Here is a 21,623-nt window from a genome sequence, read left to right on the forward strand (position 1 = left end):
TACGTGTGACCTTGGTATTATTTTTCCTACTGTGTGCTGCAGATGTGGCTGGATCACCTGGTTGGTATTCATAGCAGGGAGCACCACTTGTCTACATACTCAACACTCACTATCACCATTTCTCCCCTCCACTGGCCAGAAGATGAGAGCTTTGATAAAGGATTAGCTGCTTCCTCATATTATTTCTCCTTCTGCCTCTTGCCTTCTGCTGCCCTTCATTCTTCCACATTAGATTTTTTTTATATTACTTTACTTTTATGGGCTGCTGAGAACTTTGGGTTCATGAATTTTTAATATTGGCATCGAAAAAGAGCACAACTATTTTCACACCTACTGTATATACTTTTATTTATCATCAACTGTCTTTTTTAATTCTAAGACAAGATCTCTTTAAATCTCTAGTCACCACAAGGGTAAAATCAAGGAAGTTGGGAAATAACTGGAAAGCCCTTTATGTTTTTAAACATTAAATTAATTTCAGGCCACTCTCACAAAAAGACTGATTACAAGACACCCATGCAATGGCCATTCTACAGCTGTATTCATGTCCATGAGATTTTACATACCACGAGATACTAAAAGCTAATCAGTTTATTGAAGAAAAAAGACTGCAGTATTTTGTGTTTCAAAAGTGGGCTCAGTCTAACTTAATTCAGCCATGGATGGAAGGATGGATGGCATCTGCATGCATAACTAATTCAAGTTTTTTTGATTTTTTGTTTGTTTGTTTTAACAAAATAAGGTAAACAGTTTCTAAAAGTCAAGAAAAAAAGAGGGCCCAAGCAACAACCTTGTGGAACAACACAGTAAATTTCTTTGCTGTTAGAATATGTGCCACCGTAGAACACATGACACATTATGTCTTTCCTGAAAGAAAACTCTTCATTAGGGTGAAAGCTCAAGGTGAATTCAGCTGTAACATCTAAAAGAAGTGCTCCTAAGAACTTTTGATTATTCATATGACTATAGCACTGGTCTTTCATATGCACTGATGCTGTATTGGTCTGTGCATGTTGTGCATTTGTGAGATGTACATTCTGACAAAAATGTAAAAAAAAAACAGTATGAATATGAAAATTACAGCAGAGAAAGTATATAAGCCTTTTGCTTTCTACAGCCCTCACCTCCACACTGCCCACATTCCCACACACACTAATTTAATTTGTGTGGCTTTATATAATGTCTAATGAGCAGAAAAGGCTGCTTTTCAGTGGAAACATGTAGGACAGAGCATTCTAATAATGGTTTTGCTAACAGCACGCTCATACATTCTGGTGGAAGAGCTGACCTTATCCAAATGCTTTTCAAGGTCTCATCCTTTCTGAAAAGGATTTTGATTCTCCCCCAAGGTCTTATGTTTGTTGAGGGTTCAGTGCCAAGTCATGCTGAAAAACCTCTCTACTGTAGCTCTGGAGGAATTCCTGGGTTTTAGTGTGTACAAGCTACTGCTGCTGCTTTCCAATGTCAATTTTGCACCCTGTTTTTAAATGTTACAAAGTTTTCAATCTGTAAAGAAAAACCCTGAAAGCAATCAAAAGTATCACTCCCTCATAAGCCTTTCTTCCCTTTTTAATCATTTGTTCCCTTTGTAAGACAATAAATGAAAGCATTGCATGGTCAAGCCCCTTTCCTCTGCAAAGAGTGTGTGCTGATGTGTGTCACAGTGCATCATGGCAGCATAAAGCAAAATTTCTTTGCAGGTGTCTTGTCAGAGTTCCGCAACTCTTGGGTTTTTTTTTCTCAGCTAAGTAGGAGGAAACAAATCAATGTTGAATACAGGAACTGTATCCAACCGTGCTGACTCTGAGCCAGAGAAATAGTGACCTGGCAGGTGCGTGCTTGTAATTCTCCACTTTGTCACACTGGTTGCCTTTCAGAGTCTCGATGCTGCTGCATTTTTTTAGGTTTAAATACAGAAAGCTGTTTGTCAAGGTCAAGAGGGAGTGATTTGTGAACTATGTCATGCCTGTGTGGATTTGTGAACTATGTCATGCCTGTGTGGACATGACATAGAAATCACCAACTGTGGTGGTTCTTTTTTATTATGTGATGAGTATTCCTAAATAGCCCCAGTGGGACTTGAACCCTGGAACCTGCCTCAGCTTCGTGACCTCTGAGTGGAAGAGGAGTGAACAGGACCCGTGCTCTTCACTGGTGCAGAAAGCTACAGTTCACTTGCCCCTTTGATCTCTGGACTGTGATGATCAAACTGCGGGCCAGAACTTGGTGTATTTTAATCAACATCAGAATACACTGCATTTCTTCTTAAACATGCACATTTCGGTCCATGCCTACATCAAACGCTGGTTTGAGCGTATACTTTGATCCCAAACGCCCAGAATTGTTTAATTTATGTTTCTGTTTATCCTTTGGAAAGGATTTCAGAAACTGTCTTTCTTGTGCTGGCTAAGACTTCTTTCTGTTTAATGGAAGCTAATAAAATACTGAGTTGTTTACTCATATATATTGCTAGCTTTTATTAATACCACCTCCATTGTCTCAGATGAAGTCTCAACTCTTGCTGCCTATTCTGATGTCAAAAGGTATCCAAATGGCCTTGGTGCAAAGTGTCTGGATAGACCTATTCAGCTTTATTTGGAGCATAATTGGAACCTTCAGAGAGAGTTCTGGTAGAAAGTCTTTGCAAGATAGATTGTGGATGTGGGAGTTTTCTTGATGGCTATCACTGAAGTTCAGTGTCCTCAGCTACTCCACAGTACAGCCTACCATCAGTATTTTTGGACTCTGTCTAACCCAGTGTCTGTGCTGCAATATCCAGTCTTTTTATTGGGCCTGCCCCTTTGACTCTGGGTCTAGACGGAGGGCAAATAGACTGGAAAAACGCTCGCTGTCTCGTCCCAGACACATCTCTCTCCATCACTCTCACTCCTCTGAGAGAAGAACAGTTATCCCGCTCCGCTTCCTCTGAATCGTCTTCTTTTCTGCTTTTTGAATTCTCAGAGCCCCCAATCTGCCACCCACCCCTAGCCCAAGAGGGGTCCGTTACAAATCTGCCTGTCACCCTCGCTGGCATTAGCGTTCTGTTGTCTCTGACTTTGACCCTTCCAGTGAACTGAAACTGCTGTCACTCTAAATCCATTAGGAATGGCTAATAAATAATGTTGTCAGCCGCTGGGTCCGTGCAACTTGATCACACCGTCTCTCACCCCTCAGACCCATCTGCAGAGCCCACCCCTCCCACTTCCCCATTCTCCCTTGGAAAGTGGGAGACACTAATAGGCGACCGACTTAAACAGGGCAGCAGCAGAGAGGAGGTTGCTGTTAACACTCACTTTAAAAGGAGCTTTTAAAACATGCTGTGATGAAGGCCCCTGAGATTTTCAAGCATGATATGATCTTTAAAAAAAGTTCTTTCAGCTGCCCCTTCAACACATCGCCTCTCATAAATGTCCTTCTTGACAAGAAAGGCTGATGGGGAGAGAGATCAAACAAGACTCCATCCCTTCACTGAGCTTGACAAGTCTCTCTTCTGACAGCTAGTGTGCAAAGCCAGGTCTCGCACACTGAGCTCCTTTGAATGCACTTAAAGTTGCATGCTAACAAACTGGCAGGGCTTGCCTCGACCTCGCTGCTACTGGTGAGCCCACATGTCCTGAAGCTTTTTTTTTTGTTTGGCCCATGTTACTGCCAAACAACAGAATTCAGGACTGCAAGGAACAAGATCACAGGGAATTGGAAAGTAAGCGCCATTTGTCAACTTGAGTCAAAATAGCTGTTCGTGTTTTCTTTTTGCCCTGGCTGGAAGTTCTGCAGGTTCACGCATAAAAAACATGCCTCCCTCTGTTTCCTTTGTTTTCTTTCTTTGGGTTCTTTCTCCAGTCAGCAGGTGTTTGTCCCAAGTCCTGTTCCTACAGATGTTTTTAGAATCCCAGCTCTGACTTTCTGTTTGCCTTTGCTTTGACTCTTTAATTTTCCTCCACTCTTAGATGTACTTAAAACGGACTTTGTAACACACAACGTAAGTTTGAGTTCAGGGCTAACAAAGCTTCATTTCAACATATTCATCTCAACACGTCTGATCTTTTGTTACCTCTTGCCTCTTTTATTCTTGAACACAGATTTACACACAAATCCATGCATGCCCTCCTTCCTTTGTCTGGACTTTGTTTTTGTAGCTGTGTGGGATGGCTTAGAGTGTGGAAAGGTGTGTGTGTGTGTGTGTGTGTGTGTGTGTGTGTGTGTGTGTGTGTGTGTGTGTGTGTGTGTGTGTGTGTGTGTGTGGTACAAGAGAAGCACATGCAGAACGGAACCCCTCTTGTTGCTTCATGTCAACAGCTATTAATGGATGAAAACTGCCTTAGAGACCAGTGAGGAAACACTAAAAGTGACACTGGTGGAAGTGTGTTCTTTTGTGTCTGTGTCCAATTTTAAATTTGTCACAAGCAAAACTCAAAACAAGGAAATCCTGACAGACTGCACTCTAACCTCTGGAACAGCTGGATGGAGGGAAAAGAAAAAAAGTTGGTTTATATGTCAAAACAATAACTCTGTCTATTTTTCATCAATTCCTCACATATTATTGACCAAAAAAGATAGATTAGTAAAGGAAAAAACATATTAATGTGAACAGCTGTTGCAGCCCTTGCAGCAGTAGCATTTGATTGATAGCCTCAGCTATAAATCTCTGTAATCAAAACACCAAAAACAATCAACACACATGAAGACACAATCAATCAACAGCATGTGAGAAAAGAAACTGGGAAAATAAACAAATGCCAACAGTGACACACAAACCAAGAATGAGCAACTCCCAGTCTGAGTGAAAGGAGAAGACACTTCCAGCAGGGCTGAGTGAAAAAAACTCTGTGACTCAGCAGCAGTCACCTGTGATTCAAGGCCCAGTCACGGACCACCAGCTCCAGATGTTTAGTACATTGACACTACACTTACAGTAAATGTCAGGGCTGGTGGGTACTAAGAGCCAAGCTAACCACAGCCGTTATTTAAGCAGTGTTTTTTACTCGGTGTCGGTGTAACTCTTTGATGGCTGCAGATTGCATAAGCTGACTGTTACTGGAACTCTCCCGTGGGTACCAAGCTTCTGTCTGTCTGGGTTCTGTATTTGCCGTGGGTTTTCTTTTTCAGTGGATGAGCACTAGTCTAAAAAATGCAGTCACATTTTTTGTTACACTAATATACTGTTGCTTTTAGTTCCACTCTTTCCTCTGTCGAGACAAATGTTTATCAAATACAATGTGATATTAGATAAAGTTGATTAATCCCCATCACAGATGTTGGCAACTGCAACAACAAAGCACAGCTTGTAGATAAGAGCAGTACAGAGAGGACAGAATAAAGATAAGCATAAATCATTCATCCCGCTATTACCTCTGTTGGTAGCTCATCAAATTAATTAGCTGCTAATTCTGCTGCTTTAATGCACAGTGATTTATGAATGATGTCACTGTAGAATGTAGACGGGTAAGGTTTAACTGAGCTGGTGGAGCCACTGTAAAAACCACGGGGGACTAATGGCACGAGAGAGTTAATGATCAAGGCCATTTTCCTCTGGTCTGCAGGTCCCTCTGCTGGTGCCAGCACAGAACTGGCACGCCAGGCACTGAATGATAACCACTTTGCCCTGGGAGGTGACTAAATATTTGCTGCTAAATGAAAGCTTTGGCTTGTGTTTGACCGCTTCATCAGTTCAGTGACTGTGAATATTAATCAGCATTAAATCTTACTTTCTGCTAAATTACTCTTGGGTATGAGGTATCTCTGCATCGTGAACTTTCTTCCTTGAAGCTTCTCTTTCAAACTATTTGAAGAAGTGCCGTGATGGAATCCCCTGCGTCTGACATTAAAAGAGCTACAGGAAACTGAAGTTTATCGACCTTTTTCGACCCTGTTGATGGCACGAAGAGGTTCATTCATGGCGCACAGATTCTTTTTGCAAATCTCAAGCATATTAATTTCAGCAATGAAAGGAGATGAATGTGAAGAAGCTGTGGAGGTCTGGTGTGCAGAATCTATAGTGTAAAAGAATTTGGGAGACCTTTATATTTGGGTGGATTGAGTCCTTTATTTACCCCAATTTGCAGTGGAAGAAATATAATGGCTGGAAATGGTAAAAGTAGGCAGTTCTTTAGGGCTTTGTGCACCAGGTGGAGTCATAAACTCTGTCAGCTTGCACTGATTTTGAGAATTTACAATATCCCATATTATTTTTAAACAAGTTCCCAATACAATTTACTTCCATGGATTACCAACATCATTAAGTATGCTTAAAAACTGTTGCTTGAAATGAATGCCACATGTCTTTCCATAATGGAGCTAACGTGTCTGGTTTCCTTTCTGCTCTGTGCTCTCATTGTTCACATGGCACTTGAAATGCACAATTAGGGTAATAGCATAAGAGAATCAAAGTTAAGTCATTCCAGCAAATCAGTGCTGCAGTGATTTGCTGGAATGACAATGAGCAGTCTGAGAGGCTTGTTAATAAAAGCACAGAGTAAAGAAAGGTACAGTCAAAATGAATGGAGCAGATATCAGGATGCCCTTACTTCACTGATAGAGCCTCACTGCACTGTAATTAATTCACCAATATCAATAATAACAATCACGAATGAAAAGAAAATTACAAACTATAAGTTATATGTAAAATTAATGGAGATGACTTTCTTTATATTCTGTGTATCGTTTGTATTTTAGATTTAGACGTTTTTGTTTCTACTGTGAGAACATTGACTAGGTGATGAGTAAAGAGGAGAGTAAAACTCAGTCTAAGAAACAAAAAATAATAATAAAACAGCATTGGTAGTATTACAATAAAAAGAGAAAAAGGTTAAAATGTCCATCTTAAATTGCCTGCACCCTGTCTGCTACACAGTCAATTGATAAGTCACACCTTCTGAAAAGACACTGCATCTCACAGATCTGTTGCTTTAAGGCCCGGGCAGGGGGAATCTGGTTTATAGGTTATGGCTGAAGAGAACAGAGGGAAATATGCCTCATTACTAACCAAAGAGCCAAAGCCACTTAGGCTTTGAAGTGGCCAGCCATTTCTGGCTTTCACTCTCAAACAGTGATTCACAGGCGATCCATGAATGACTCATTAAGTTAATTCGTACGACCCTCGGACTGCTTTCAGGCAGCCCGCAGCGACACAAAAGCCAAATGCTGGTGTTTCTGCTATGGTGCCCTCTACTGTTAGTTCTGTGAAAGATACAGATTACTCAGAGTGATGGAATACGAAGTGTTGTAGAGTGAAACCAGTGTGTGTCAGTCAAGGCTGGAAACCACTCATCCTTATCCCAAAACCTATAACTAATCAAAATATATTTTCTTGCTGCTCACTGATGGAACAAAAAAGAAAATGCACTGCATTGAGACAGAAAGGAGAGAGTGATGTATTTCCCTTTGCTTTTAAGAAAATATTTAATTTAAAGTAAAACCAGCCACTTAAAAGAAATGGCTCTCTCTCATGCTCACGCAGAAGCGTGTTTATCACGGACGACTCACATTGTGCTCTCAGAGTCAATAGTGTACTAAACAATCAGCAGTTTTGCAGTCTGACCCGCTCACTAAGTGGCCGAGCGTAGTGTCGCCATCCTGTCCTCGTCCTCTGAGAGGCTTGTTAATAAAAGCAGGCTCTGGCTCTCGGCATTCTGGCTGCCACCCAATCAAAAACCCATTAATCTAGCAATCTACATTAATTTGTTTCTCAACAAGCAGATGGCAGCCCCGACTGAAACCAAACAGGCATGTGTTGTATACAGCATGTAAATTGGCTAATAAATGGGCTTTGTACGCAAACAATAAAGGCCAGAAACGTCCAGTGGGGCTGATACCTGGTCAAGATTTTAGCAGCTGGTGCAGCATTTCTGCCATGTGCTGGTAAAGGTCTGCAAATCTCAGCAATCCCGTCTCACAAGTGACTTACTGTATGTCTGCGTTTTTTCCCATGTGCATTTGATAAAATGTTTAATTGCAAGTAATTCTTATTTCTTCACAAACAGTTTATGATGGCAAAAGCAACAGTTGTTGTCGGTGAAAGTATTTCCAACTCGTGCCTTACTGGAGCCCATTTGATGCTGTCAACCAACCACAGCCAGTCAAACTCAGCAGCTGACTCATCTTGATTTGATGAAAAATGAGGAAGTGTGACTAATCGGAGCAGGCCAGCGATGACTCACACAGATCATGTCCTCATGATTTGGTTTTTGTTGGAATCGGTTTAGGGAATAATTCAAACCCTCTGGGGGAATGATTTGACGGAGTCGTGGTGGATTGTCATCATGATAAGAAGCTGTTTGTGTCCATATATTTCTAGCAGCGCTTTGTGCTACAACAGGAATAGCTAATGACACGGTAGCCTGTTTGTTTCTTCTGATTTATTTGTGTGTTTTTGACTGGGCGGAGCTTGCAGAGGTCAGAACGAATGATTATAGAGCCCTGTGGCATCCCGGAATAGTTGGGTGACAGCCGGAAGCCCCAGGCCACTTGTTAAGGCCTCTAAACAGGAAAGGCATTCAACACAAGCCCCAAATTAAGGTTGTTATCACTATGGTGAGGTGTATAGCTATCTGGGCCTGTAGAAGGAGCTCATCTGGTGAGCTGAGTGGCTAATTAAGACAGTTCCCCACATGATGTTTACATATCACACAAATACCTGCTGACTGTAAGAGCTGGCTCAAGCTGTACTTGTCCGGAACCTGGATTTGAAATCAACATTTACTTATTCATTTTTTGTGCTGTTGTTTTAGGGTGGATTCTTTTGTAAAGCACAGAATACGGGTGAGCCACGGAGAGCTCATATATTTGTGTAACTGTGTGCGACTGACACTATGCGTGTCTTTCACCGGCACAGTGGTGGCAGCGTCTGGATCACAGGCCACAGAGCCGGCAGGCCAGACGCTGCCTCACTTGCTGCGGTTTCCATGGTAAAGTATTGTACTGTTTGCGTCTGCGTGCGCAACCGTCTTATAAACCTCCATGTGAGCGTGCACTGTGCGCGTGTGACCTCGCCGGCATCTGTTGCAGTCAACATGTACTTTGGAGGAAGAGATGATTCTTTGAGCACACAGCTGCGATTTAGTGTGTTTGTGGGACTTGTAGTAATTTTCTTTTAATCCCAGTAATAAAACCTACTGTAGAGCGAAGGACATTATATAACAGTGGTAAAATAAAATGATTCAAAAAACCGAAAATATATGACAAAAGTTTATGCATATAATAAAATATATGAAGTTCCTTTATTCAGAGAGTATAGGAAGAAAGACACTGCCAGATTCCATAATACACACTTACTCATGCCTGGATCTGAACGTTGCATTGTAAATATTGTGATTTCAGCACCTCACCTTTCTGTTTTATAGCTGTGCAGTTTCAACGATCTGTTAGACCTGAAGATGATGCAAATCTACTCCTCTGGCTCCTTGTTTGGTGTCACAGCTTCTAGCTGAGAGTGTGTTTGGAGGTTGGATAAAAATGACTTTCTCAAATGGCGGTCATGGGGTTCTGTCTTATAAACATAATTTAGCTGCTGAGTTGATCCAGTGATAGTGTGCTTCGTATAAAGAATCTCACCCCCAGCGGTCCGTTCATCTCGTAGCGAAGGTTAAAGTTGAGCAGAAAATGGATTCTTAAGTGCTGATGCTCGTAGTCACAGCCCCAGAGTTATATTATACTTGGTGTTTTATAGTTAGCGTAACATTTAGTTTTTTTTGTGCCAGGCTGGCTTTGTAAAACAGAATGATAAGAGATATTTGAGCCTTTTTCCTGGCACAGAGTGATGGAAAGCAAGATGTAATAGTTCCCCTCTGTGCTACCTTAAATTTTGCTGCTTTGGCAAATGATTGTCTGTAATTGGTGCTTATAACCACAGACAGTTTATCAAATTGGCCAACAAACTCATCTCTGTCTGAATACGGTCTGCCTGCCGCTGTCTGTCTCTAAATTGTGTTTGTGCTCATCTGTCTCGAGGCTGTTTTGGAGCTGCCGCTTCTTTTCCTTTTTGTCTGGCTAGCATCCCTCTCTCACTCTCCATCTTCCTCTCCTTGCTCTTTGGCCTTCAGTCCTGCTGAACTACAGGAGATCAGCGCTGACTGACGCGCACAAGCACATCCAGCATGGATTGTGTGTCCAAACCTCTCCCAGCCGTGCAATTATGTCATTTTCTGCTCAGGGTTTCCCCTGAAATGACAATGTGGCTTGGCAGATTGTGGCATGAGAAAGTGATGACTGAATGTTTCAGGTTTTAGCAGCATGTGCTTCTTTAGTGTTATCGGCTGATTGCAGTGATGTCATGTGGTCAGCACTAGCCTGAAAGTTACAAATTACTGCTTTGACTCGTTTAGAATAGCTTAGAAAATGTATAAAATGTACTCACACTCACATTCTACTCTGGTGCTAGTACTGCATGTCCATTGTCTGCCATGGAGATGCTCAATAAATTTGAGTGGTATAAATGGATCCAGCTGGGCGAATTTGCAGCAAGACGTTGAAACAGACACACGTTTAATCGGTTTTCCTTGGAAAAGATAAAGCCAAGCAAACAGTGATGCACACTGAATAAATTCACAGGAAATGTTGAGTAATACTTTTATTTAAGAGCCCAAGAGCAGAGAATTAAGGAGAATTGACTTAATTAGCCTCTTCTTCCTTTTCTTTTAGGCTTGCATAAACTGTTGTTCTCGTTTATTCTTTAATTTTTATCTTGTGTGTTTTGTCCCCGGGTAACTCTGATTCACCATTCTTGTAAATTGAACGTGACTGTTCTCTCAGCCCCACATATCTGAACCCAACATATCCAGGCTTGGCTGTGATTGACAGCTGGCATAACAACAAAGGTGCTTCCCACTCATCCCGTTCATGGCCTCCAGATTTTAGGTCCAATCCTGTATTTTTCTGCAGAATTATACATCCTGTAAATAAAGTTCTTATTTTTGATCCCTCATAGCGCCAGGCTGGCCACAAAGAAACTTTGAGTCTATGATTTGTAAACTCCCCCCACTTGGGTTTTTGCAAGATTGGAGTAAAACCTGCTGGATGGCCGCCTGCTCTTATTACCTCTAGATTAGGTGGGCTTGAAGGTCTCTCTCCCTCTCTCTGCTATGCCAGAACAAGATAATGAAGATGTGAGGTAACATTTTGTGAGTCAGACTTATCCCTGGAAACACCAGGAAGGTTTTCATGGTAGAAATGGCTTCCAGCTGCTTTGATAATGCAGCTGCAGATTGTCAGTTGCTCCCATTCCAAAAGTTATTGCCTTGAAATGTCATGGCTCCCTCTGGTTTGGAAGTCGTCTTCAGCAGAACTTCAGAATGTCGAGCGTTATGCAAGTCATTGTTTTTACTGAGCCTACAGAAACAGATTGACGCTTTTGCTTCCTCCAGAATTTGCTATTTAAAGAGCATCGGCTTAGATGCACTTTACATCTTAAAAAGTTCAAGCCACTCAAACTCGACAAGTCAGAAATGATGACCTCCACTCTTCCTTAGCTGGCTCTCTGTAGCACACTGCTTTCAAATTTAAAATCAGTCATTTACTGAACTTTCTTCAGCACTACTTTGCGATGCCTCACTCTACTTGAATAAGTTTACTGTTACTTTATTGGATTGTCTGACATTCTCTGCGAAGAAAGACCTGTGCAGGATTTGATGCTTGAGCTCTGCTTTAACATTCATGTGCTGAAGTGCTTACCTTTATAGAGCATTTGCAGCCAGGTATTACAAGCACAGTGCCAACCTGCTGACTCTTCTGCTGAAATTATTCTTTCGCACATTCAGGAGAAGAAATTGTCAAATTCTACTTCTTTGGATCCTATCAGAGATCACCTGTCAGCTGAACAGTACAACCAGTACAGATTTTCTGTTGAGCTAGAGCTTTTGTGGATATCTTTTTTTTTTTTTTTTAACCAGTGTTGCTTCTGTCTGATCCAAGCAGCCCTTGGTTTGTCATGAACCAGACGTAGATGAAGTAGAGAATGGTGGCGGAACCATTGATTCCATTGGCTCACTGCTCGTTTACTTAATGCGGCTTCATGTTGTGTTTAATTACATTTAGGACCCATGCGGGAGCGGCACTGGTGCCAAGTTGGTTTCTGAGCCAGTGCAGCCACAGACTCTCTCCTGGCTTGCATATTTCAAACGGCATTACACAGCTAAATGTCCTCCGAGTGACTGTGTATCTGCTCCAACTCCTTGAATGCAATTAAGCTCTTAATTTATTAGACAGCTTTGGAATGATGCCCTGATTAAAGAGGCCATACATTAACAGTCATTCAGTAGAAGTACATTAATGAATACAGTGAGTACTTTATAGGTGAACTTCCTCTCTTCCCCATTTGTGCCTCATTCCTGCATCTCATCTTTCTCTTTTTACCTGGCTCCCCCCGGAGGCTGAGCAGCGCCACTGCAGACTCTGCCAATAGTACCTGCGTAGCTGTAGTCACTGCATTGTGATCAGGACTGTTGAAGGCAGTTTGTCTGCTCCGGGGGTAAGAGCTGCTTGTTAGTAGTATTTGGGAAGCCTGGTGCGCTAGGGGACAAGAGAGGTCTGCAGAGCAGGTGGAGAAAAAGAGGCGAGAGCTACTTCATGTGGTACCAATAAGGATAAGATCACCAGAGATACTGGACTTCTGCTGATTGATGCTGGCTGCCGAAAGAGAGAAAGAGGAAGGAGGGTGGCCAGGAGGAGGGGGAATAATTGTGTGTGTTTACTTGCATATGAGGAGCTGGGGCATTTGGAAATTGTATTGTATGCATGCGTGTGTTGTCTCACCCAGCATGTGTGTCAGTCTATGATGTCAGTAGTCTCAGTCAGCACCACTGAAGGTGGCGTTACTGCTGATGTTTTGCCTCTGTCGTAGTGCCAGCTGCTGCTTCCCAAAGCAATTGGGACTCAGCGAGGAGGGGTTAACGAGTACAGGAGGCTGACAGACTCAAATGGGAGTGAGCCGGTGCTCACGCAGTGACAGGAGGCAAGCTTCTTGAGAAATGTTTCTTTGATGTGTGCGCTTTGTCAGAAGCTCAGAGAGCAGAGAAGAGATAGTAAGACCAGATGGTTGAGGAGACAGGTGAGGAGAGCTCCCAGGTCAATGTTGGAGTCAGGACTAGAGTTAGATTTCCAAACATCGGCTTGTTTCATTCTTACCTTTTTCTTTCTAACTGAAGTTGGAGTGAGAAACGGAGAGTCTTTATTTCTTTTAGTCTCTCTTCATGTTTGCCATGCTGTGCCTGAGCTCTACTGAAGTTTATTTTTTTCCCCTCTTTGAAGCCGATCAGCTGACTGCAGATATCCCAAAATGCCCAGACACAGATCTGGAACAACATAAGACGGTTTTTCCTACAGCAAAAGGCGTTACAGCAATGTCTCCGTGTGTCATATAGTTTCATAGCTTGGTGGCATTGTGGACAAAAGCAAAGTGGGTTTTCCAGTGTGGTGGTGTATGCTTTCCCAACATATTTTAGTTTGAATGTGAATCTTTAAGCAAACACTGTTCAAAAGTGGGATGGTTAGTAGTACAAAACAAACATTCGAGGTGACTCAGCATTTTTGAGTAAGCTGTCACAAACTTGCTTACATTGTACAACTCACATTTCCTCCACAGGAAAAGTGAATATCTTAGTCCACTTATGCAATAAAGTAAAAGCAAGGTAAAGTTTGTGGTAAGTTTTACTAAAACTGTCGCACAAGTCGATCTGTTTGTACAAGTTTTTGCAAAATTCCCCCAACCCACACAAAATGTGTAAACTAACCTGTTTATTTTGTGTTTGGAAGCCATTTCAATCAATTCAGAAATTGTTTGCATGTTCATTCAAGTTATTGTAACAGCGTCGCCTTGGTCCCCGATTTGATATTTCATCTGCCTCGTTTGGTCTGTCGAGCATTCTTGGAATCTCATTCAATGAAACATTACAATTATCAGTCTGCAAGATGAACTGCCACATCATGGCAAACAAAGTTAAAAATTCAGAAAGTAAACATGTTGATAATGCACACCTCTGAAGATGTTGTTTACATTAGAGTCATACCCCTCAAGGAGCTGCAGCAGATGCAGAAGCAGCTGGCTATTTTAGCCTTAATTTCACCCAATTTATTGAATCTGCTGAGTATCACACCTTCCTCAAGGGATTACTCCCTCCAAGTTCATCCACCTGTTTTATATTTGCAAAAACAAAAGTTCTTTGGGCTTCCCTGAGGTGTCAATACACTGAAAGCAGACTAATTCTGATTCATATGAAGCATTTAACCTTAACACTGCTCTACCAAAGAGTGCTGCCTGAGAGAGTCTGACCTCTGTTAGATTAATAGATGAAACTTGCATCTTGACTCTCTGGTTATGCCTTCTTCTTCTGCAATGGTCCAATGGCATCTAACTGGAGAATTATTGCCACCAGCTGTTAAATTTGACAAACTGACCAGTTCAATGAGTAGAAGTGAATAATTTGCCATTTTTTTCTTGATTTTTTTTTTTTTTTTTTTTTTTTTGAATTGTCTACCCAAGTGTGTCTTATGGAAACTTGACCACTGCTCACATGAGTGTGTCTGGTTGCATTCCCCCGCAGAGGCCTTAAACATCTCTTTCCTTATCCTTAAAAGGGAACAGGAACAGAAGACGGTGGCTGCTAAATATGATACAAATCAAACCCCCGTTCCTTCATCTTTGGTCTTCAGTTTTGAGCTTGTGTCGACTAGATGACCTTAGCAGTTGAGCAGATTTTGCAAAAGCCTTATTGAAATTTCCTGCAGCCTGCTGTGATTGTAGCTGCCACACACTCTTTATTCCTTTTTTTCACACACTTCGCTGCCCCCACCCCGTCTCTCTTTCCTGTTTGTTTACTTGCCCCCCGATGGGACGCGGTTTGCATTTACAGTGTGTTTTTCAGTGCGTCTACGCAAGTCTCCTCATTTGCGAGCGTGCGCCTCTTTTTTGCGACCAGGTCTTAACGGATGTCTGTTTTCCAGCATTCATATTGAAACGGGAGTTTCCCCGATGACGGCTCTCATTTTTTCTGGGTTACACTTTACGACTTCTCATCATGGACAAAGTTGCTGAAGGAAACCACAACAGATACAAATGTATGAGAGGCGGCAACTTTAAAGGAGCAAACTTCCCGCTTCCAAGAAAAAGAAAAGAGCGGGGGAGAAATGCTTTTAATTGGGAGCAGCGTGTGAGGTAAATGAGGGGATGTGAGGATTACTTCAACATGGGAAATGGTTGGCTTTTATGGAAATTTCTTAGGAAATGTCTCAAATTTGAGCTGCTGTGTAGCTTCATGTAGACTTGTTATTCATGATTAAATCTCAAAGTTCAACTCAAGAGAATCTGATCCTTTTTTAAGTTGTAGATTCCTACCCTAATGGATGATCTTACATTTTTGAGGGGATTTTCCCTTCACAAAGTCATTCTTGCTGTTTAGGTCTGTGTTGGATTTTTTTTTTTTTTTTTCATCTGGGATTACAAGAACAGCTTTAGCAAGCAGCGCTGTAGCAGTTGGTGTCTTTATATGGGCTGCTGCTGCATCTCCATTCGAGCCTTTTAGGACGAAAGACTTCATCTATGGCTGTCTATTAAAATCTGCATCAAATGCACCCACATCACAGTGGGAAGAGCTGGTACTGCTGCCTGACTCTTAGTCAGAGAAGTCTGGAAGGAAATCTTGAAGATTGAAGGGCAAGGGTAAAGTTTGCAAGCTAGAGGGAAATCCTTGGCCCTGCATAGCCACTGATTCTTCTGTATAGTGCATGGGGCCAAGCACTTGGAGGCCAAATGTGATTCACATCTTTCATCTCTGGAGCCTGGTGAATGTGCAACAGCTGTCAAGACTTATCTGCATCTCAACAGACAAAGCTTCACTTATCAGTCAGCTTATGGGCTTTAATGAAAGATAAAGATTCTGTTAAGAGTTTTAGGCGACAATGCAAAGGATTGTATGACTTGCTGCCCTTCCAGGTTTGAAAGATTCAGTTAGGAAGTGAATTCACCTGTTCCTGCAAACATCTGGATCTGTGTTTTACACATCAAGGAAGACTTTTCAAATCTGTTCTGAGTTGTTTCAAATTTGTTTAGCAGTGTTCTAGTTTTCTGGGTGTTCATTAAATATTCTGTATAGAAACACAGAGTAGTTGTGCAGTCTGTCATTTTAAAATCAAATGCCAGCATCAGATAGAGAACTAGTATTAAGGATGAAGTGTGTGTTTGTGTGTTTGTGTGTTCGTGTCTGGGCCCGAATGTCAAACCTTGATGAAATATTTGTGCCTGAGCAGCAAAGATGTGCAAGGAATCCGAGTGTTTGAACATTATTCCCTGGCAGGCATTTACCACTTTTCTTGTAAAGTGTGAGGAGCAGAGCAGAACGCTGTTATAGGATGGATGGCGGGGAGGGGATCTCAGCACTGGTTTTGTGATTGAAGGCTATCATAGTCAGCAAGGTTCAAGTAGCCTTTAGAGCAAAGCCACAAAACTCAGCATCCCTTCCTTTCTGCCATTCAGTGTACAGTCTTTCTTAACTTTTCGACATCCCGTAACTAATGTTATGATTTGTTGGGATCCTGTGTGGTGTAACTAATGGGTCTAAAACAATACACACAAACTGACAGAGTGTTTGTTCTGTTGTTACAGATCTACACAGACTGGGCCAATCACTACCTGGCCAAGTCTGGCTGTCCGCGTCTCATCAAGGACCTGAGCCAGGATGTCACCGATGGAGTCCTGCTGGCACAGATCATCCAGATCATAGGTGAGCATCTGTGTGTGTTCTCTTTCAGTGTTTTAACTTAATCCACTTTTGTGCAGATCACAGTTAAAAAGGTACAGTAGATACAGTCATGAAGAGACAGAAACACTGACTTCTCTCATACAAACAGTGTACAGTCTTGCTTTGAGTCTAACTTTCAATATTTAAAAAAAGAATATTAATGAAGTACAGATGGATGAAGCCCATGTATTACCAACAGAGTGTGTGTGTGTCTATAGTTTGCTCTGTTTGGTGGATGAATCGACCACCCACTCACTCACACAAACACACAGACACAGTATTTGAGCTTTATTGTGGTGAGTTGGAGCGAAGCCGTTTCTCAGTCTGAAATTTGGGCCAAATCACAGCAGCTCTTTCTTGTTTTGGGTGCTGGGCAAACTATAAGAGCACAGATCTATAACTCACCCATGGGTGCAGAGGCATGTGTCTCCCATTGGAGTACAGAGAGTCTTTACTTCTCTCTCCCTTTCTGTTGGTCTCTTTTTTTCGTGCCTCATGTCTCTCTGGCTTGTTGCACCCTGCTTCTCTCCATCCTTGATTCCCTCACTCTGTTTTTTTCTCCTTCTGTTCCTGTTTTCATTTGACGACACCTTACTGTGTAACATGTGTGAGACATTAGGATTAAATAGATGGAATAAAACTGCAGCTGCTGATATCGGTCATGATTTTTGCAGTCTCAGCAGAAATTGCACAGAGAAGGATTGACTGAAGACTGGCCAGTGATGTTGTTGCAGTGGGAGGCAAACAGTTTCCTGACACAAATAAATAGACCTCCTATAAATTTTGGGATAAGTGGATAAATTGGGTGGATCAGGTCAACTGACTGTTTCTATTTGGTTTTGTACTAACTTCAATTTCAGTTAAAATACAATTGTTATGAAGACTCAGAGTAAACCTCCTCCTCTAAGACCAAAATCCTTCCAGTAGTTTGAATAAAAGGTGATCCCAATCTAACATTACAGGGGTTCCTCCTTTTCCTGTTTTCCACATTTGCACCAGGTTTCTTATTTTTTAAATTTAGATTTTTTTCTTTTAATTAAATGTCAAAATACAAAAAAAGACACAAGAAAAAGTCAGACAAAGACATGGAGTGAGTATGTGGATCAGACACATCAAATGATTCTTTTCCTTTGTCTTTGGATAACAAATCATAAAAACAGTCCAGTTGCTTTTTTGGCATCTTACGTTTACAATTAACTCTACAAAAGCTTCTCAAAAGCTGTCCATCATTTGTTCAGTGAGTTTTTAAGATTTGGAAATAATCTCAGAGTCTGGCACAAGTTACAAAACACACCATTGATGCTCTCACAACAAACCTATTCAGCTGCAGTAAGGCACCCCAGAGCCTTGCTGACATTGGTGGTCCATACAATCCCAAACATCTTCTCCAAAAAGGAAATACTTTGCAGCATTCCCAAAATGCATGCACATAAGTGCCTCTTTCAGTCCTTCATTTCCAGCATAAACCATCTTTAATCAAAACCATTTTATGTAAGGGAACGAGGATAGTAATATCAACTATTTTGTATTAAATAAATTCGCCTTTGGCTTCCCTGGCAAATTTCCGGCTTTTGGAAATAATGTTCTCCGATGACTCATCATGGAACGTGAAGGTTTTTTTCCCCCCAGGTTATCCTAAGACTGCTGATGTTCCTGTTTGTCCAGGGACACCTTTCATACCATGAGGATGCTTTGTGGTATATTGTTGGAAGTTGTAAATGACACAGCATTGGGATAGTTCCTCGATGCAGCTGGATATTTCTTCTTATATAATCCCTTATTTGTTGGCGTTTCCAAAAATTACCAGATCCCACCAAATTCTGTTTTTCCTTGAGTGTAATAAATAAAATAAAATCACCTTCTTTGAAGAAACCATCAGTTTTAACACAATTTCTTAACCACTGAGCCCCACAAATAGTCTGTTTATACCAATTCTTATTTTGGTATTAAACCACATAGAGGAGAGATTCTACATTTTTATACAATACATTATATTTGTTCACATTGTCATAAAATTAGGTTTACTCCTGCTTCATAGCTTGAGTTTATACTTATAAAGGAGTAAAGGGAGAGGGAAGTTCTCTTTCACTCAAGATCCAGTTCAAACTGAATTTTTCCCAGTCCAGTGTTTGGCCAGCTCTGCCATTTCGATGACGTGCTGTAGGATCCTACACGTGTGGCAGTGATAGACGTGCTAATTTTGTCCAGAGTTTCCTCCATTCCAAAGAAACTGTTTGATCGTATTATTATATCCAAATAACAACTGCTGCAGAATACACAGTGGATCCATGCCAGTTGTATAATTTATCTGTGGGTCTATAATCATCTTTCCTGTTTACAGTGTGAGTTGTATCCTGCTCTGATTATCCAAATTAACTTTTGATTTTATCTAATAGAATTTCTAAATTAGTGGCAATGATCTCTGAAATATTGGGATTTAATTTGATTCCCATGCATTTCATTCCTTTAGACAGCCATTTGAACTTCAATGAGGGCAATAAATTAAGGAAGCAAGCTGAAGATGTTGGCATGGCTTCTTTGGCTTATGGCATTTAATTTTGCAACCAGATTATTTAAAAATCCACCTCCAATAATCCTAATAGAGAACAGGAGCATCATTGCACCAGGTTTCTTGACATTTGGCTTTGTGGTGTTTGCATAATCTTGCTGACAGACAGACAAAGAGCAGTAAAAACATACCACCGCCTCAGCTTTGACTTAGCAGAGCGAGAAGGGACCAAGTAACCAAGCTGTTTTCACACACATGTCAGGACATTTTTAAAGGATCATCTATCAAAGACGCTGACAAACAGTGCCATCCTGACGTTGTTCAGCTTATGCATTATTTTGGACGGCAGTAACACATGTAGTGTTGAATGAGCTGCTTATAAGCCTGTATTCGGTTAGACCCTGAACACAGGGCAGGACTTCAGCAGCCAAATGCAGTCCCTGCTGCCATGCTAGCTGCTGGTAGTAAATTCCTCCCAAACTGACAACTGGCTAAGCTGCCTGAAACCACACAGTAATAATGAGTAATTCATCACATTTTTCAAGTAAGTTACCCAGCAGTGGCTCTTATATAATAAAGTATTAGCATCTTTCAGACACTTTTCTCTCACACAGTCTTTTTCTTCTTCTGGCATCTGTCATAGCTTGCTCTCTCCTTTTTTCTCCATCTTCATCAGTTTGGCAAAACTTTGTGTGGGACTCTCTCTCCTTTCTTTTAAACACACACACAGACACACACATGCACACACACTTTCTTGTCTATGTGCTTAGTTTCTTCCTTTCTGCAGTCTGTCTCACTAAATCTTCTCCTGTCTCACTTCCTTACTCTCACATTCACGCCAGCGTCTCTCCCTCTCTCCCCCTTTCTCCCACACACACACACAGATTGAAACTTTACCCCTCCTGCAGACAATGAGGCCAAGCTGGCCTGTCAGTAACTCTCTGGCGGCAGCTGACGAATTAGGTAGCTTTGCTTCCCAGACCTCTCCGGAGTTGATCTGCACCTTAACTCGCGCATGTGCGCTCACGCACTCACTCATGCACTCTCCAGCGCTAATCTCAGAGTTTTCCTGCTGTATTTTTTACCTTGAACTCAAAAGTCCCTGGATGTCAGGATGTTAAATTTCAGTATGGGTCTACTGTAAAAATCTCATGTCTTCATTTCCTTTCTCATGCAGCGAATGAGAAGGTGGAGGATATCAATAGCAGCCCCAGGAGCCAGTCGCAAATGGTGAGTGCATTTTAGCCTAACTCTTATATTGTTTTAAAGCACTGTTGCATGAGAGCGGCTTGTTAATGAAGAGTATTTATCTGGTAAGACAGATTTGGCAGCATTTAGGAGATGCCCTCATCAACAGCGACTGACAGCATTATAAACCTGTGGATATAAATATATTAACAGAGACAGTGTTGTCATGAGCAGCTCTCACTTCTATTTGGATTTAAGTGATCAAGAGCTAAGATAAAGTAATGGTTTCATATATTATTTGAGTGAGAAAAAGTTACATTGTATAAAGTACTCACACTTGGTTTGAGTTTGCAATCTGTTGGTTTTGTGCTGATTTTTAAATGCAGACTGACTAGTTAGCAGTAGTAGTAAAACTGATTCAACTAGTTCCCTTTATAATACGCTTTGCTGTTGGCAATTCTTTCACCACCTCTTGTATATGCAAAGTCTCACTTCTCCTGAACCCAGCCACAGATTTCTAGCAGTAAATAAGAGTCATATATGATCAGAGCCCCTCATGACTCTTGTTTTTCTGGTCAGAAAGATGGTGATGACCACTTTAACCGCAGTTGACCAACTGACCAAAAACAGTTTCATCTTGGACTTCTTTGCCATTTTGAAAAATCTGTATTTCTGGCTGCTCTGCGGCTGAGTGGTGTTGGCAGTGTCGTGTTTCCCCTCTGTTAATGAGATGACGGCTGCATAACCGCTGATTTTCGTCACTGTGAGATAATTACCCCTCACTTTAACCAGAGTTGACTAAGTGTTTATGTAGTGTTGGTTTGCCCTTGGCATCTGCCCTCCTGCCATTAAAAGTGACTAAAGCAGTTTTAGCTGCTCTGGCTTGCTTTCTTAATAAAACACTGGGGGCGACGAGTGTGTTTGGTCCCAACGGCGTGTGTCCTCTGTGTGTCAACCTTTGTCATAGGTGTACCACAGTGTCTCTTTGTGCTATTTTCTCATATGGATCAATTTTAACAGATGGACTTCCACACAAGGCAAGAACATTTATTTGATAAAATCACTGTTTCTTCCCAAAAGCATCCCATTACCAGAATGAACCGAAACATATTTCTACAACTTGTTTCACACAGCAGTTTTCAGCTGTTCCATGGTGAGTCCAGCTGTGGTGAAAGCAGACTGTGCACTATGTTGGAAAAACA

The 21,623-nt window shown here is 41.5% G+C and overlaps 1 protein-coding gene across 8 annotated transcripts in view; it reads left to right on the forward strand.

The window, feature by feature from the left end:
- nav3 (neuron navigator 3) overlaps window positions 1-21,623 on the forward strand; it is a 408,804-nt gene that overhangs the window by 264,114 nt on the left and 123,067 nt on the right. For all 8 annotated transcript variants that reach the window (XM_012915615.4, XM_076876163.1, XM_012915613.4 and 5 more), the window contains 2 exons: window positions 16,589-16,706; window positions 20,411-20,463. In XM_012915615.4, the coding sequence (XP_012771069.2) occupies window positions 16,589-16,706; window positions 20,411-20,463 (171 nt within the window). The remainder of the gene's footprint in view (window positions 1-16,588; window positions 16,707-20,410; window positions 20,464-21,623) is intronic.

This window comes from Maylandia zebra, linkage group LG17, assembly GCF_041146795.1.
Source record: "Maylandia zebra isolate NMK-2024a linkage group LG17, Mzebra_GT3a, whole genome shotgun sequence".
Classification (NCBI taxonomy): Eukaryota; Metazoa; Chordata; class Actinopteri; order Cichliformes; family Cichlidae; genus Maylandia; species Maylandia zebra.